The 17,151-nt window shown below is 55.8% G+C and overlaps 1 protein-coding gene across 1 annotated transcript in view; it reads left to right on the plus strand.

The window, feature by feature from the left end:
- The window catches only part of Iqgap3 (IQ motif containing GTPase activating protein 3), a 42,777-nt gene that overhangs the window by 17,385 nt on the left and 8,241 nt on the right, over positions 1 to 17,151 (plus strand). The window contains 21 exon segments of the mRNA XM_028857666.2: positions 412 to 569; positions 1,822 to 1,943; positions 2,019 to 2,182; positions 3,737 to 3,827; positions 4,786 to 4,890; positions 4,893 to 4,952; positions 5,032 to 5,124; positions 5,127 to 5,170; positions 5,251 to 5,421; positions 5,861 to 5,944; positions 6,096 to 6,167; positions 6,258 to 6,327; positions 9,162 to 9,370; positions 10,051 to 10,203; positions 10,563 to 10,726; positions 11,033 to 11,257; positions 13,201 to 13,341; positions 15,539 to 15,623; positions 16,122 to 16,354; positions 16,620 to 16,752; positions 16,859 to 16,961. Coding sequence (XP_028713499.1) covers positions 412 to 569; positions 1,822 to 1,943; positions 2,019 to 2,182; positions 3,737 to 3,827; positions 4,786 to 4,890; positions 4,893 to 4,952; positions 5,032 to 5,124; positions 5,127 to 5,170; positions 5,251 to 5,421; positions 5,861 to 5,944; positions 6,096 to 6,167; positions 6,258 to 6,327; positions 9,162 to 9,370; positions 10,051 to 10,203; positions 10,563 to 10,726; positions 11,033 to 11,257; positions 13,201 to 13,341; positions 15,539 to 15,623; positions 16,122 to 16,354; positions 16,620 to 16,752; positions 16,859 to 16,961 — 2,680 coding nt within the window.

Raw genomic sequence — 17,151 nt, forward strand, 5'->3', positions numbered from 1 at the left:
GGCAGAGGTCGCACGTTGAGGGTGGGCTCTGTAGTCAGGCAGCCCCCATTTAACCCACATTACTAGCTATGAGCTGGGCTGGGAAACGGGGCTCTCAATGGACGTACCTCGTTTGGTTTAGTTATGGAAATTAGGATGACACTGTATGTGGTCTTCATGCTTGTGTTCACGGTAAAAGTCCATCCCCCGGTGTAAAGAATAAACGTTGGTGAGTGAATGCATCCTAGGTGTTGAGCATGAGTAGTGTCATTGCATGAATGTGGCCCAGATGTGTCCCAGGTGTTGACATGAGTGGTGGTGTGGAGTAAACGGAGCTCCTGGAACTTGGGAATGGAGGTGGGGTATTGGAGAGTTTGGGGTAGGCTGGCCCCAGCAGCGCCCCCAACTCCCTTCAGCTCTCTCCCTCTACAGGAGCTGGGCCAGGAGGAGCTCTTTGTGGCTGTGGAGATGCTCTCAGCTGTGGTTCTGATTAACCGTGCTCTGGAAACTAGAGATGCCTGTGCCTTCTGGGCCAATCTGGTGAACCCTGCTACCGGCTTGGCCCAGGTCGAAGAAGAAAATGCTCAACGGTGAGCCGCATGTCAGAAGTGAAGGCTAGCCTGAGGGCGGCCGACACTGGACGGCAGCCTCCAGTCCGGCACCCGTTCTGGCCCCAGCCCCTGGTCCTGTTCACAGTTGCCCCTCCTGTGCTTCTTCCCCAGTGGGGGAGCACGTGGTCACCCCGTTTCCTCTCCACTTTTTCAGAGCAAATGTTTGAGTGCCCACACACTGCCAGATGCCATCCTAGGTGTTGAAAACAGTGACTAAACCAAATCCCTGCTGCTCTTGGCAGGCACACACACAAGCAGGAGTCATGATGGAAAGAGGACAGAGTGGGGGAGGGGCAGTTTTCCTCGTCACATAAGGTGGTGATAGATGGCTTTTGAGAGAGGTTCATGGAGAAGGACCTACGGAGCCTGAGTTATTCCCGTGATGCTCGTCAGGACAGGAGAGTATCCTTGATGCACTCACAGGACATGAGGAAGAGCCTGGGAATGGCTCAGTGGTTGGGTGCTGTTTCACATGTCTGGCGCTCTGGTTTAACTTCCCAAAGTTCCAGAAAACTAAAAACAAAGACTACCAGGGAGCCAGAGTGGCCAAATGGAGTGCCGCAGGAAGGGAGTGGACTAGCAGAGACGAGCCCATGTCCTCAAGCATGGAAGGAAGCCAAGGGGTGTGCAGCAGTGAAGGAGCCCATGGGACCTGCTTACCAAGATGGTTCTGGCTGTGTGCTGAGACTCCACCACAGGGCCCGGGCCAGGGCAGAGCAGCAGGGATGCCTTTTAGGGGCGCTGGTAGACCCAAGGGAACGGGAAGAAGGCGGCAATGTGAATGTGTTCTCAAAGCAGAGGGAACAAGGGGCAGATGAGTCAACAGATGTTTATCCAGAAGGGACAGGCCGAGGCACAAAGATAGACGGAGGAGGTGGGGACTTCAGATATGAACTGGGGTGTTTAAGACCCTGTCTGGCATTCAGGGGGAGATCCTCAGCAGTCCCTAGGGCCTATGAGGGATGCACGTATGCTTTAGGGATTCGTGAGTGTAAGTTATGAAAGGCCTGGTGAAAGGCTGAGATCTGGGATGAGGGCACAGAGGGAAGAGAGGACGGAAGTTTGAGAAACTCCATGCTCCACACAGGGGGCTCAGAACAGCCTGTGAAGGGAGAAGACACCCTGGAAATGATGGTGGCCTGGGGAGGAGCCTACTCAAAGCTCTCTCCACTTGTGGCTGTTCCCTCACCATCACATGGCTGCTCACATCACTCCTCTTCTCTGCTGCTAGTTACTTCGACGCCCTGGTGAAGGTGCAGCAGCTTCGAGGACTGGATGGAGCCTTCCTGAGCTGGAATGACCTGCAGGCCGCCGTGTGCCAGGTCAATGCCCAGGTCCAGGAGGAAACAGATCGTGAGTATCCCCCTTACACAGCCTTGCCCTCAGTCTTGAGTCTGGGACTGCTGGTCATCTAGATGTCTTCTGCAGAGGTCCTCGCCATCAGCCTCATCAATGAGGCTCTGAACCAAGGTTATCCTGAAAAAACTCTGTCTGCCCTGCTGCTTCCAGCAGCTGGCCTGGAAGACGTCAGCCTTCATGTCGCACCTCGGTATCATCTCCTCCTCGTGGCAGCCAAGAGGAAGAAAGCCAAGGTAAGGTTAGGGATAGATGGCTGGGTTAGACACTATAGTAAGGGGATCAGCCTTGGGTACTGCCAGGGATGTACTCTGAAACTGTTTCAGCCTCGTGAATACAGACTCTGAACCAGGTGAGGCCCAGGCAGGATTTGACTGTCATGGGAAAGAGTGGGTCTTCATTCCAGGACAGTGGGGGAAAAGAGCAGGCCTAGAGATCAGGTGACGGGAGTTCTCACTCTGATCCCCAGTGATCGCCTGATCTTCAGCAGTCCCTCAGTATCCCTGTGGTGTGTGTACTTATCTGTAAGACTCGACATGCTCTGCCCTTGCACCCGGTGCTGCGAATCCCATGAGCTACCAGTGGAGCAGGGGATTCGAACTGACACACCCCTGGGTTGTGTGGCAGCAGAATGAGGCTGAGACCTGATGACTGAGCTCGCATCCTGCAGGCTCACGCTGCAGCATCACGGAGCCTCCCTGTGCTGCCGTCCCCCACCCCACCCCACCCCCGCAAACCTGTGACGGACGAGCTTCTCTCACGGCTGTTGGGTTTGAGTAAGGTGCCACGGCAGGAGTGCCAGCCGGCATTGATTGAGTTTACACTCTGTGCCCGGTACTGCTTGATGTGCCACACAGGTACTGATTCCTGAGGCTGGAGAGCTGACTCGGTGGTTAAGAGTGCTTGATGCTGCCCCAGAGGGTCTGAGTTCAGTTCCCAACACCCACCTCAGGTGGCTCCCAACCCCAGATACAGGGGATCTGAGGGTCTGTCTGATCCCCTCTTCAGGACACTTCATTCACATGTACACACCTCCACACTGATGTATACATATACACCTAACTAAAAATAAAATCCTCTTAAAAAAAATGAATTCAAAAGAAAAGTTCTAGGAACAGTACCTGATAGCTCACACCTGCAGTGTGTCTGACGCTGGCTTGGCCTACAGACCCTCTCAGAAAGAAAAGACAGGCAGGCAGGTAGGCACCTGATGCACAGTGCTCAATAAAATGCTGGTTTACAGAGTCTATTTCTGAGGAGGAAAGGAGCGCAGTGAGTTGGCTTAGATTCAGACTGACCACAGCAAGCACAGGCTTCCCTGACCTGGGGACGCAGTCTTCCCACTACTTTTTGGTGACAAGGAATGTGTAGCCAGGAGCCATAGAGCCAGAGCCAGGATCCGGCTAAGGGCTGTGAACCGAGGCAGAGGGAGATGGGGAGGGCTGCAGGGTAGGGGTCCCCAGGCATGGCTGAGGCACAGAGGCTAGCAAAAGAGCCGTCAGAAGGTGCTGGGTACTGAGGGTACGAAAGCTGGAGAGAGCCCTGCGGCCACGCCACGCCACCGATGCTCAGATTCTGAAAGCAGGGTAAGAAAAGAGCCTCTGAGCCTGGCAGCCAGACGAGGGGGCCATGGGGTCATGACTCCACGAGGAAGGGAGAGGAGAGCCTTCCCAGCCAGCCGCTTCCGGGTGTCTGCTCTACTTCAGTTCCCTGCTGGGCTTGTGGGAGCCTGGAGATACCAGTCTGGGGTCTTGTGGTTTTTTTTTTCATCTTCTTTTTCAATTTGCCAGGTGACAGGAGATCCTGAGGCTGTACTGTGGCTGGAGGAGATCCGCCAGGGAGTGGCCAGAGCCAATGAGGACACAGACACGGCCCAGAGAAGTAAACAGCCGGGCACCGGGAGGGCAGAGTGGAGCCCAGCCCTGTCTGTCCGTAACCATAGGAAGCGTCTTTGCTTGCTCTCTATTGCTGGGTAACACCGTGGCTGAGAGCACCCTGCTGTGGGGGCAAAGGGCTTATTTATTCTTGCAATTCCACATCCCAGTCTGTCCGCCACCAAGGGAAGCCAGGGCAGGAATTCAAGACAGGAACCTAGAGGCAGGAACCAAAGCTGAGGGCATGGAGGAGCGCTGCTTACTGGCTTGCTCCTCATGGCTTGTTCAGTTTGTTTTCTTACATACCCCAGGACCACCAGCCCACAGGTAACACCGTCCACCATGGATTTCCACATCAATCATTAATCAAGAAGATGCCCTACAGGCTTGCCCATAGGCCAATCCAGTGGGAGCATGTTCTCAATTAAGATTCCCTCTGCATGCCGGGCGGTGGTGGCGCACGCCTTTAATCCCAGCACTCGGGAGGCAGAGGCAGGCGGATCTCTGTGAGTTCGAGGCCAGCCTGGGCTACCAAGTGAGCTCCAGGAAAGGCGCAAAACTACGCAGAGAAACTCTGTCTCAGAAAAACCAAAAAAAAAAAAAAAAAAAAAAGATTCCCTCTGCCCAGATATGCCTAGATTCATGGCAAGTCGACCGAAACCAGTAAGCACAGGGGGGCAGGTCATAATTGGAGCAGGAGAGTTCTTTGACCCCAGGTAGATTTCCTGGCACACAGCTGGACAGGCAATACCCACAGGAGCCCGTCCCTAACTGCCCCCTCTCCTCCTCAGGGCAGCTGCCTGCTGCTGCTTCCCGAGTACAGCTGTGCCACCCCTGGCACTCCCGGTGCCCTCCATCAGCCATGGCAGCTGTGTGTGTGTCTCCTGAATCCAACCCCACTGGACAGGACAGGGCTCATGGGAGGGACCCCAGAGGACTGACTTTTCTCTCCTGATGCCCATCAGTAGCCCTGGGTGTGGCTGCCATCAATCAGGCCATCAAGGAGGGCAAGGCAGCCCAGACAGAGAGGGTGTTGAGGAACCCCAGCGTGGCTCTCCGAGGGATAGTCCCGGCTGTGCTGACAGCTACCAGCAGGCCCTGGAAGAAGCCGCGGCGAAGAAGCGACGTCCTGGTAACGGCCCTGGCCCACCTTTCCTCTGCCGCCTCTCCCCTCCTCGGAGCCCTCTTGGCTAACCTGAGTTTCTCCTCAGGGGACACAGCCTTCTGGGTCCAACAAGACATGAAGGATGGCACGGCCTACTTCTTCCATCTGCAGACCTTCCAGGGGACTTGGGAGCATCCCCCGGCTGCCACCTCAATACCTCCCATCTAACCTGGGAGGAGATCCAGGTTGGCAGGGTTCCTGCCAGGGTCGGGGATTGTGCGTGGGGAGAGGCTTCTTCACACCAAAGGACTCCCTGTCTCCACAGTCAGTCATCACCAAGGTCACCGCTGCCCATGACCGCCAGCTCCTCTGGAAGGCCAACGTTGGCCTTGTCGTCCGGCTTCAGGCCCGCCTCCGGGGCTTCCTTGTCCGCCAGGAGTTTGCCGAGCGTTCCCACTTCCTCAGGACCTTGCTCCCAGCCATCATCAAGATTCAGGTGGCAGCCTTGGCTTGTCCCATGCCTGGGAAGATTGGAAACACAGGGTGTCCACCCTCCTCCCCTCCCCCTGGGTGGGGTTGGGATGATTCTTGGACCTCTGAGCTATAGTGATGAGAGGTGCGGGCTCCTGTAGCCAGACCTCTGTGGTTAGAAGCCCAACTCCCTGACCTGTTAGCCATGTGGACTCGTAAGCTGTCCTTTCTTTTTGTGCCTCAGTTTACTCCCTGCTCCCCGCCAAAAATGGGAATGGCAGTACCACGTTACGAGGTAGCGAGGACAATTTATAAGACAATGTCTAGAGTGTTTCTGTGCAGAAAAGCAGGACACGAGCGCCAGTTATTGGCATCATGGTCACCATTGGGGGAGAGGGAAGGGGGATTCGAACGCTTTCCCTGGGACAGGGGTTGTGAGGAGTCGTCCCTCTTCTGCTTGGCAGGCTCACTGGCGGGGTCATAGACAACGGAAGACGTACCAGCAGCGGCTGCGGTACTTCAAAGCCAACCTGGCTGCGATAATCAAGGTAACGACCGTGGTCGGGATGGTTCCTTTCCCTTGACCGGTCCTCAGAGCACTGCCGTCTCCCCTTACCTCGCCCTGGACTTGGTTGCACTGGCCAGGGTCTGAGGGTGGGTCTCAGCCCGACGTCCTGAACGCAGTGTCTTTTCTCTCAGATCCAGGCCTGGGCCCGAATGTGGGCAGCCCGGAGGCAATACCTCAGGCGCCTGCGATACTTCCAGAAGAATGTGAGTGCTGCCCCGCCCCCACCGGTCTTTACTCACAGATGAGAGCCAAGTGACCAGGACAGCCACCCTGTTCTCTTGTGTCCATGGCAGGTTGACTCCGTTGTGAAGATCCAAGCATTTTTCCGAGCCAGGAAAGCCCGTGATGACTACAGAATGTTAGGTAAGCTGGGGAGATGGAGACCTGGAGCCAGAAGGGTCCGCGGGATCCCTCTGGGGGATGCAGGCAAGGGCAAGGCCATCACAAGTTGTCTGAGGTGTGCTGAGCCCCTCCTCCCAGTACCAGCTAGTTCTGTCATAGATAAGAAGACTCCTCTAACCAGGTACTTTCTGAGCAGGCCTAGCATATCCATCCCCCTGTGGTAGGCTCTTTTCCCTCCCTGAGCTTCCAACTGTGCCCCTTGCCTTGAACTCCCACCTGGCCTCTGTAGCACAGACACACAGCCTGGCAATCTTTCTGCTGGAGCAGTAGAGGGTCACCAGCTTCCTGCCCTGTTTTCCACAGCTGGGCACACATGTAAAGTCTTAAGGAGGCGTGCGTGCGTGCGTGCGTGCGTGCAAGCCAGAGATTAATGTCAGGTGTCTTCCTCTATTGCTCTCCACTTTATCTTTTGAGACAAGGCTGAGATTCCAGGTCCTTTTGTGTGTGCAGCAAGAACTTTCCAGTAGAGTCCTTTTCCCAGCCTAGTCCCTGTCCTGCAAGTCCGGAGTCCCAGCCTTGTGTGAGAATTAGCACACTGGTCCATCTCCGTGTTCATCTCCTACTCTGGATTCCTGGAGCAGCTTCTCACTTCTTAGCCCTCCTCTGGCAGTGGCCTCTGGCCGTCAGCACGGCTGCTCTCCGCCCTCCCTCCCTCCCTCCCACCCTCTCCCCTGCTCTGACCTGGAGCTCATGGTTCTGCCTGTCCTTTATCTTCCTTCCTTCCCTTCGGTTCTTAGTGTTTCTGGGGAAGCATTCTTCCAATGCCTCCTCCGACTTCCTCAGCCCCCAGAATCGGCCACTTCCTGTGTGGCTTGGTGGCTTCTGTGTTGAGGATTCCTTCCCATCAGAGACGCGGTCACCTGCCATCATTTCTGCAGCCATTTTAATCTACTAATCCCGAGTCTGAGCCGATTTTCGTTGGCTGATCTTGGTGTCCGTGGGGTTGAGGTCCTGCTCCTCGGTGCCGATCGGAGCGGGCTGTCCAGCTGAGCAGTTCTGCTTCTCGTCTCTTCCACTAACCCCTTGCGGCTCCCATTGCCTGAGGTCTAGCCCCAGCACCCTCCAGCCCCTCCGCCCTCGATGCCCTGAACTCTCACACCTTGTCTTAGGCTCCTATGGCTGTCATAAACACCATGACCAAAGGCAACTTGGGAGGAAAGGGTTTATTTCGGCTTACACTTCCATGCCACAGTCCAGCATTAAGAGAAGTCACCGTAGGAACTTGAGGCGGGAACTAAAGCAGACGCCACGGAGGAAGGCTCCTTCCTGGCTTGCTCACTTGGTTACTTATATACCCCAGGACCACCTGCCCAAGGATGGCCCTGCCCACAGCAGATGGGACCCTTCCACATCAGTCATTAATCAAGAAAATGCCCCACGGACTTCCCTACAGGCCAGTCTGATGGGGCCGTTTTCTCAGTTGAGGTTCCTTCTTCTCAGACGGCTCTAGCTTGTGTCAAACTTTACAAAAAGCAAGCGTGCCCTCATTGTGCCGTACTCCAGCCACGGGGCACCTTCAGCCTCTCCTGACCTCTGCTGTTGCCCTTTCTCACCTCTCACCTGGTAGTGGGCGGGGCTTCACGCAGTAGGCGGGGCTTCACGTAGTGGGTGGGACTTCACGTAGTAGGCGGGGCTTCACGTAGTAGGCGGGGCCACAGCCTCTGGCAGTATTTCTTTGCTCTCCTGTAGGAGAACAAAGCTCCCTCACGCTTGTCCCTCCCAAAGCAACAGCCATCATCTGCCTAGATCCCTCACTAGATTCCCCCTAGCCACGAGGTCTAGATTCGTTCAGCCTCCAAATCTGACTGTTTCGGTCGTTACCAGCTAGTTAACCTAGGCCAAGTTACCCACCCTCTCTCTGCCTTTGGAAGCTCGTCAGTAAGCTTGATACTACAGTGTCTGACCCATTGAATTTTTTTTAAAAACACTTAGGCTTGGGGCTGGAGAGATGGCTCAGTGATTAAGAGTATTAGCTGTTCTTCAAGCGAACCCAGGTCCGATTGCTAGCACCCACACATGACAACGCACAACTGTAGCTCCAGTCCCAAGGGAGCTGATGCCTTTTGGCCTTCGTATAGTGCCCAGACATACATGCAGGCAAAACACCCATACACATAAAATAAGATCAAAACCAAAACACTCAGACTCAGGCCCGGTGGCACCTGCCTGTAAGCCAGCACTTGGGAAGCGGGGTTGGGGAGGGGGCCTTATCCTAAGTTCAAGGCCAGCTGGGCTGCATAGCAACACTGACCGAGAACACCAAACCAGCAGCAAGACACAAGGAACCCAGCCTGTCTCAGTGAGCATTGCATGTGTTGTCTTGTTTCCATGAAGCTTAGCTCAGAGGCTTCTTCGGGGGTTTCTGTTTTTTCTGACTTCTCCATTAAAAAGTGACCACCTTAGCTACCTATACCCCAGCCCAGCCATGCACACTCCACACAAGTGCTACATGAAGCTGGCAGGGCTGTGACTGACAGGTCAGGGGCATGAGGGGCAGGTCAGCCCAGCAGGAAGAGGAATGGGCGAGATAGAATGAGGATGCCTTTGAAGAGCATTAAAAAAAAGTGGGGGGGGGACCTGGTTTTGGTGGGGGACATCACTTGGGAGGCCCACATGCGTGGTGCATGAGGGACAGAGAGGAACAGCTGTGTCGCTCCTAGGTGGGAGGCAAGAGCCCAGGGATCGACCTGGCAGTTAGAAGAGGCTGGGATCGGGCACAGGGGGTCCTCGTGCGGCAGGTACCAGCGAAGAGGCTTTATGAACACCCCCCTGATTGACGTCTCCCTTCCCGGCAGTACACGCACGCCACCCTCCCCTCTGTGTGGTACGCAAGTTCGCCCACCTCTTGAACCAGAGTCAAGAGGACTTCTCTGCCGAAGCGGAGCTGCTGAAGCTCCAGGAAGAAGTGGTCAGGAAGATCCGGTCTAATCAGCAGCTGGAGCAGGACCTCAACCTCATGGACATCAAGATTGGCCTGCTGGTCAAGAACCGGATCACCCTGCAGGTGAGAGGCCCCCTGGGCCACCCCTTTCCCAATCCAGCTGCTCCTGAGAGAGCATCCTTACCATTCTCCAACTAGTAATTCAGTCCTTTCCACATGTGTCAGTTTCCACCTGGCTCAGGTCCCCGTGACAGTGGCCCTCTGCCCTTGTGATCAGCTGCTGGATGTGTGTGTAGTGCAGAGCCCGTGGGGAGAATGGGAGTGACTGGATCTGACTGCATCTGCTGACTTCCATCAAAGGGGCTGTAGGTGGTCAATTAACCTTGAAGTCTGTTTCCCCTTTAGCTCTCTGGAATAAGGAGTTGCTATCACCATCCCATCTCCACCCCCACCACCACCACCACACACACACACACACACACACACACACACACACAGTGCAGAGACGGCTATGAAAGCTCTATAAATTACATTCAGATAAGGAGTAGCAGGCCAATGATGCTGTGGTGTCTCCACCCCCAAGATTGTACATTAGTCAATAAGAACGAGTAGCAAACACAAGTAGACACAGTGCCTCTGCCTGGGGACCCAGAGCTCTTTGAAGACCCACCCCTGAAAGCAGAGGTGCCAGATGGAGTTGTAGGGGCGCTCTCCCCTCGTGAGCCCTGGTTCTTCCAGACTGAGTCTGGACCATGGTTGGTACCAGTCTGGACTGGTCGGTTTGCCCCTGCTCCCGCATCCAGGAGGTGGTATCCCACTGCAAGAAGCTGACGAAGAAGAATAAGGAGCAACTGTCGGACCTGATGATCCTGGACAAACAGAAGGGATTAAAGTCCCTGAGCAGAGAGAAACGGCAGAAGCTGGAAGCCTACCAGCACCTTTTCTACTTACTGCAAGTGAGCAGGACTCGCCGAGGAGGAGAGGCCTTGGTGGGGGGTAGCGCAGTGGTAGAGCATTTGCCTTGTACACACAACACACACGGGGTAGGGGGGGAGTGGGGGAGAAAAAAAAAACAATTTAAAAAGCCAAGAAGTCTCCATCACCTCCTGAGCCTGAGGCCTTCTCTTTACCCTTCTCCATGCCCTGGGTCATGCTGTCCCCAGGGACAGAGCCTACCTCTCCCCATTTGTATGGACTACTTCCAGCGCCCTGGGAAGGCCATATTTTCTCCCATGTCAGGAAAACCTTTGCAACTGGTCTGATCGCTAGTTCTCCAAGAGCGTTCCCAGCCCTCTGTCTCCCCGATTGTTCGCAGACTCAGCCCATCTATCTGGCCAAGCTGATCTTCCAGATGCCTCAGAACAGAACCACCAAGTTCATGGAGGCCGTGATTTTCAGTCTGTACAACTATGCCTCCAACCGCCGGGAGGCATACCTTCTGCTCCAGCTCTTCAAGACGGCGCTCCAGGAGGAAATCAAGTGGGTTCCCCTGACTCAGGAGCAGGGCTGGGGGTGGGAGGGTGGATCCATCCCAGAGATGGCAGCTGTATACACCTTAGAATGGCATCGGAAGGCCATTCTTCTCTTCAGCTTATAGGAGGAATGTAAGGCGGCTCTGGAACACCATGGTGGGAGGGTGTGGGCTGGCCTAGCTGGACGACACCCGGACAGGGACCTCCCTTGGGGTGGACACTAGAGTCGGCTTGAAAAGACAAAACTCCGGAGAAGGAAAGACACTACGTCCTCCTCCTTAAAGTAGGAGGCCAGTAACCTATTGCACCGCAGGTCAAAGGTGGAACAGCCCCAGGACGTGGTGACGGGCAACCCGACCGTGGTGAGGCTGGTGGTGAGGTTCTACCGCAATGGCCGAGGACAGAGTGCCCTGCGGGAGATCCTGGGTGAGGTGGTCCAGGGTGTGCTGGAGGACAGGGCAGTCAGCATCCACACAGATCCTGTCCACATCTACAAGAGCTGGATCAACCAGGTGGAGGCCCAGACCGGGCAGCGCAGGTGAGCCCGCAGCGAGGAGCACAGGCTATGGCCGGGCCACTCTGCGGACCTGTAGAGGAGCCTGGGTGTGATTGAAGGTGACATGCAAAGGACTTGTGCAGAGATGACGCGGGCCTGCGGGAGATTTGGGCCCTGGCTTTCTCTGTCCCCCCAGCTGCCAAGGATGATTTGACAGCAGCACCTAGGTGTCTGCTTCTGAGTCTGACATGTCTCCCTGCGCTTTTCCAGCTGCTCTGTGGCTCCTGAGTCCTCCCTCCTCCTCCCCCTGTGTGTCCTCACTGCTGCAGTCCTCCCTCCTCCCCCTGTGTGTCCTCACTGCTGTAGTCCTCCCCCTCCTCCACCTGTGTGTCCTCACTGCTGCAGTCCTCCCCCTGTGTGTCCTCACTGCTGCAGTCCTCCTCCCTCCCCCTGTGTGTCCTCACTGCTGCAGTCCTCCCCCTGTGTGTCCTCACTGCTGCAGTCCTCCCCCTGTGTGTCCTCACTGCTGCAGTCCTCCCTCCTCCCCCTGTGTGTCCTCACTGCTGCAGTCCTCCCTCCACCTGTGTGTCCTCACCGCTGCAGTCCTCCCCCTGTGTGTCCTCACTGCTGCAGTCCTCCCTCCTCCTCCCCCTGTGTGTCCTCACTGGTGCAGTCCTCCCTCCTCCCCATGTGTGTCCTCACTGCTGCAGTCCTCCCTCCTCCCCATGTGTGTCCTCACTGCTGCAGTCCTCCCTCCTCCTCCCCCTGTGTGTCCTCACTGCTGCAGTCCTCCCTCCTCCTCCCCCTGTGTGTCCTCACTGCTGCAGTCCTCCCTCCTCCCCCTGTGTGTCCTCACTGCTGCAGTCCTCCCCCTCCTCCCTCTGTGTGTCCTCACTGCTGCAGTCCTCCCCCTGTGTGTCCTCACTGCTGCAGTCCTCCCTCCTCCCCCTGTGTGTCCTCACTGCTGCAGTCCTCCCCCTCCTCCCTCTGTGTGTCTTCACTGCTGCAGTCCTCCCCCTGTGTGTCCTCACTGCTGCAGTCCTCCCCCTCCTCCCTCTGTGTGTCTTCACTGCTGCAGTCCTCCCTCCTCCCCCTGTGTGTTCTCACTGCTGCAGTCCTCCCTCCTCCCCCTGTGTGTCCTCACTGCTGCAGTCCTCCCCCTCCTCCCTCTGTGTGTCTTCACTGCTGCAGTCCTCCCCCTGTGTGTCCTCACTGCTGCAGTCCTCCCCCTGTGTGTCCTCACTGCTGCAGTCCTCCTCCCCCTGTGTGTCCTCACTGCTGCAGTCCTCCCCCTCCTCCCCCTGTGTGTCCTCACTGCTGCAGTCCTCCCTCCTCCCCCTGTGTGTCCTCACTGCTGCAGTCCTCCCTCCTCCCCCTGTGTGTCCTCACTGCTGCAGTCCTCCCCTAACCTCCCATCCCCCACCCTGTGTGTGCTCACCTCTGCAGTCCTCCAGGTTCTGCCCTTTCCTCTGGCTCTTCCTCTTGGTGCACAGGTGTGTCTCAGGCCCCTCTTGGTGCTCTGGTGTGTCTCAGGCCCCTCTTGGTGCACAGGTGTGTCTCAGGCCCCTCTTGGTGCACGGGTGTGTCTCAGGCCCCTCTTGGTGCACGGGTGTGTCTCAGGCCCCTCTTGGTGCACGGGTGTGTCTCAGGCCCCTCTTGGTGCACGGGTGTGTCTCAGGCCCCTCTTGGTGCACGGGTGTGTCTCAGGCCCCTCTTGGTGCTCGGGTGTGTCTCAGGCCCCTCTTGGTGCTCGGGTGTGTCTCGGGCCCCTCTTGGTGCTCGGGTGTGTCTCGGGCCCCTCTTGGTGCTCTGGTGTGTCTCAGGCCCCTCTTGGTGCTCGGGTGTGTCTCGGGCCCCTCTTGGTGCTCGGGTGTGTCTCGCCTTGCTGTGGAAGAGCGTATAGTTAGAGAGGAGTTGATGGGACAAGTCTGGGAAGGGAGGCAATAGAAGGGGACGCCAGCTTTGCCACCTCTCTCTGCCCACAGCTCTCTTCCCTATGATGTCACTCCTGAGCAGGCTTTGAGCCACGCTGAAGTCCAGAGAAGGCTGGACATCTCCCTACGCAATCTCCTCGCCATGACTGACAAGTTCTTTGTCGCCATCAATTCATCTGTGGATCACATCCCGTAGGTGCCCCTGCCTCCCCCCAGGGCTACCAGTTTGGAGGGGGAGAGCAGACAAGTGACCTCTGAGGGGAGGGATAGCAAGGAGGAGACAGAGGTGCCGGTCGGTCGGGGTCAGATGTGTCGAAGCCCTTGCCAGGGAAGTGAGCTGGGATGCTACAGGCGGGTCTGTGTGGCTGGTCACTGGTCAAAGAGAAACCCAAAATGGTGACAAATACTATTGTCTGAGAACAAGTGAAGAAAAGACAGGGCTCTTTGCCCACAAAGCCAAAAAGGGGTAATATTTTAGACTGCTAAAGTACTTCGTAATTACGATCCTTCCTCCGTGCTTTCTTTCTTTCTTTTTTTTTTTTTCTTTTTTCTTCTTTTCTTTTTTTTTTTTTTTTTTTTTTAAGATGGGGTCTATCTACATAGCCCTGGAACTTGCTCTGTAGTCCAAGCTGGCTCAAACTCACAGAGATCCACCTGCTTCAGCTTCCCCAATGCTGGGATTAAAGGGATGCACCACCATGCCTGGCCCTTTTTAATCCTTTCTTCCTATCTATCTATCTATCTTTTTTGGGGGGGGGGTTGGGTTTTTTTGGGACAGGGTTTCCTGTGTGAGACCAAACTGGCCTCAAACTCAGAGATCCACCTACCTCTGCCTCCTGAGTGCAGAGATTAAAGGTGTGTGCCACCATCTCCTGGCTTGGCCCTTTTTTATTGTAGATTTTTTAAAATGTGTATAGGGTTTTGCATGCATGCGTATCTGTGCACTGTGTTTGTGCCGGGTACCCTCAGAGACCAGAAAAGGACAACAGATCCCCCTGAGACTGGAGTCAGGTGGTTGTGAGCTGCCATGTGGGCGATGGGAATCTTTCTCTGTAAGAGCAGCCGCTTATTAACCACTGATCCATCTCTTCAGGCCCCAGTTCTCTTCTTCCTTAAGAACTGGCCACTAACTTGGAGGTAGAGGCAGGGTGGTCAGAACTATAAACAAGCCTTATACTTCTCAGTTTGAGCCCAGCCTAATGAAACCCTGTATCACAACAAACAAGCAAACAAAAATCGTCGAATAAATGTTTTGTTGAAAAATATTTGATGAAGCCAGGTAGTGTTGGCACACACCTTTAATCCCTGCTCTCAGGAGGCAGAGGTAGGTAGATCTCTGAGGTCAAGGCCAGCCTGGTCTATTGAGTGAGTTCCAGGACAGCCAGGACTACATAGAGAAACCCTGCCTCAAAACAAAACAAACAAACACACAAACAAAAAACCTTGTCTAATGAAAATGTGAGCAGGTAGGTGTCGTCTAGACCAGCATCCAGCCACCAGCCTCGGTTCTTAGCGAGGGTACCAAAGGGGAAACAGCCCCAAACTTGCAGAGCTGGACTGAGGCTTGGCAACTGGGAGTAAGAAAAGATTGCCTGACGTCTAAGAAGGGAAATACACAGCGAGTTATAAATCTGCTGGTAGCTGGTAGCGGAAATAGCTTTTAACGGAGTCTGGTTAGCTTTGCGGTGGCAAACCCATCACAGGAGTGACAGAGAAGTTCAGCACGGTGGAATAACACTGCTACCTTCACGAAAACCTTGCGAGACAGAGCTCACTCCAGTCGTCCCAGCCAGGGGACAGATGTGCAGATCGGAAAGAAATGGCCGAGCACCGATCTCTGGCAGGCAGGCCGGCCCTGCCCCAGCCCTGACGCGCTACTCAGGACCTCTGGGAGCCGGCAAAGTTGGCTGCCTAGGAGGCTCCTGGGCTGTTAGGTACCCAAGAGACAGAATAACGTGCGTCTGTAGAGAAGGTGAGAATACTATAAGCAGAGGTGGTCTGTGAGGAAGTGAGAGGCCTCAGAGGAAAGGGTCCTCAGCGGGATGTGCTAGCACACAACGGTGGCAGAGGCCCTTGGAAGGCACAGGTTGAGATCCTGAGTGTGAGGCATGCGTGTACTTCTGCACTGCAAGAGCCTGTCTCAGAAACAAGGAGTTGGAGGCAGGGAGAGCTTCGGGGGCCAGCAGGGCCCTGTACCTGGTCTCGACATGAGGATGGGGGAAGGGCAAAGGCCCAGGGGCGAGGACTGCAGCAGGGAGCACCAGGAAGAAGAGGGAATGTGTGGGCTCCGCCCTGGTGTGGCTGAGACAGGGAGAGAGGCAGCCAGGCTCTCATACGGTGAGTCCTGGGACGGGAAGGGCAGGGCCACACCTGCTGTTTTGTTCCTGAGGTATGGGATGCGGTATATGGCCAAAGTCCTGAAGACAACCCTGGAGAAGAAGTTCCCCCGTGCCACAGAGAGCGAAGTCTATAAGGCAAGTGTTGTGTCTCCTCTACCACCTCCAAGACCCTCCTTTGGCCCATTTTTGCCGGTGATGCCCAGATAGACAGGATGACAAACTATGCTATAAACATCCAAAGAAAGAAATGGGGCCGGGCGGTGGTGGCGTATGCCTTTAATCCCAGCACTCGGGAGGCAGAGCCAGGCTGATCTCTGTGAGTTCGAGGCCAGCCTGGGCTACAGAGAGAGTTCCAGGAAAGGTGCAAAGCTACACAGAGAAACCATGTCTCAAAAAACCAAAAAAAGAAAGAAAGGAAGGAAGGAAGGAAGGAAGGAAGGAAGAAAGGAAAGGGAGGGATGGAGGGAGGGAGGGAGGAAAGGAAGAAAGAAAGAAAGAAGAGAGAGAGAGAGAGAGAGAGAGAGAAATGGGTTCCGTCCTGTAAATAGAGCCTGGCCTACCACTGTGGACTTTGGAGCTATGGCTGTCGAGGTGGGTTCTAGAACTTTCTGGAAGGTTCTCCTCTGCACTCAGGTGGTTGGGAACCTCCTGTACTACCGCTTCCTGAACCCAGCTGTGGTAGCCCCTGACGCCTTCGACATTGTGGCCATGGCAGCAGGCAGCGCAATGGCCGCCCCACAGCGCCATGCCCTAGGGGCCGTGGCTCAACTCCTTCAGCATGCTGCCGCCGGCAAGGTCTTCTCCGGGGAAAGCCAACACCTTCGAGTCCTGAATGGCTACCTGGAGGACATGCATCTCAAATTCAGGTCTGGGTCCTGGCACCCTGCCCCTCCCTGGCCCTCTCTCCACTCCTCATGGTTCACATCCTGCTCTCCTCTCCAGAGTCTGAGGAAGAAAAACCCAGAGGTACAGGGAACAGGGAGCCTGGGGGCAGCCGTAGGCCTCCCAGGGGATAGAGAAGACCCCCCAAAGCTAGTTCGGATGGCACGCTGAGACAGAGGGAGGACCAGATAAAAGCAGGGCCAGGACTGCTGGCCTAGTCCGCCCTGACATACCCTCTCTCTGGGATAGGAAGTTCATCTACAGAGCCTGCCGGGTACCAGAGCCAGAGGAGCGCTTCGCCGTAGATGAGTACTCCGATATGGTAGCCGTGGCCAAACCTGTGGTGTACATCACTGTCGGGGAGCTGATCAGCACGCACAAGGTAAGGGGTCAGCACCGGAGGGCGAGGCTGACAGTCCGAGAAGATGCCTGACCCCCAGAGCCAGGCCTGGTTCAAGCCTGCACCTCCTTCCTTCTACCATCCAAAGCTCTTGCTGGAACACCAAGACCACCTGGCCCCGGATCACCAAGACCCTCTGCACCAGCTCCTGGAGGACCTCGGGGAGCCACCCACCACCTCTGACCTCATCGGTGTGTGCCTCCTTGGCATGTGGAGCCAGCTAGGCCTTCAAGGATGGCTGTCAACAGGCAGCTGGTCATAGGGACCCCCTCTGTCGTTCTCTGTGACTCTGATGGGCACAGACTCGCGGCCTTGTGTGGACAGTGCACAGATACTGATGCTTGAGGAGACCCAACTATGACAATGACCAGTGCAGTCATG

The sequence above is a fragment of the Peromyscus leucopus genome, chromosome 6 (genome assembly GCF_004664715.2).
Source record: "Peromyscus leucopus breed LL Stock chromosome 6, UCI_PerLeu_2.1, whole genome shotgun sequence".
Taxonomy (NCBI): Eukaryota; Metazoa; Chordata; class Mammalia; order Rodentia; family Cricetidae; genus Peromyscus; species Peromyscus leucopus.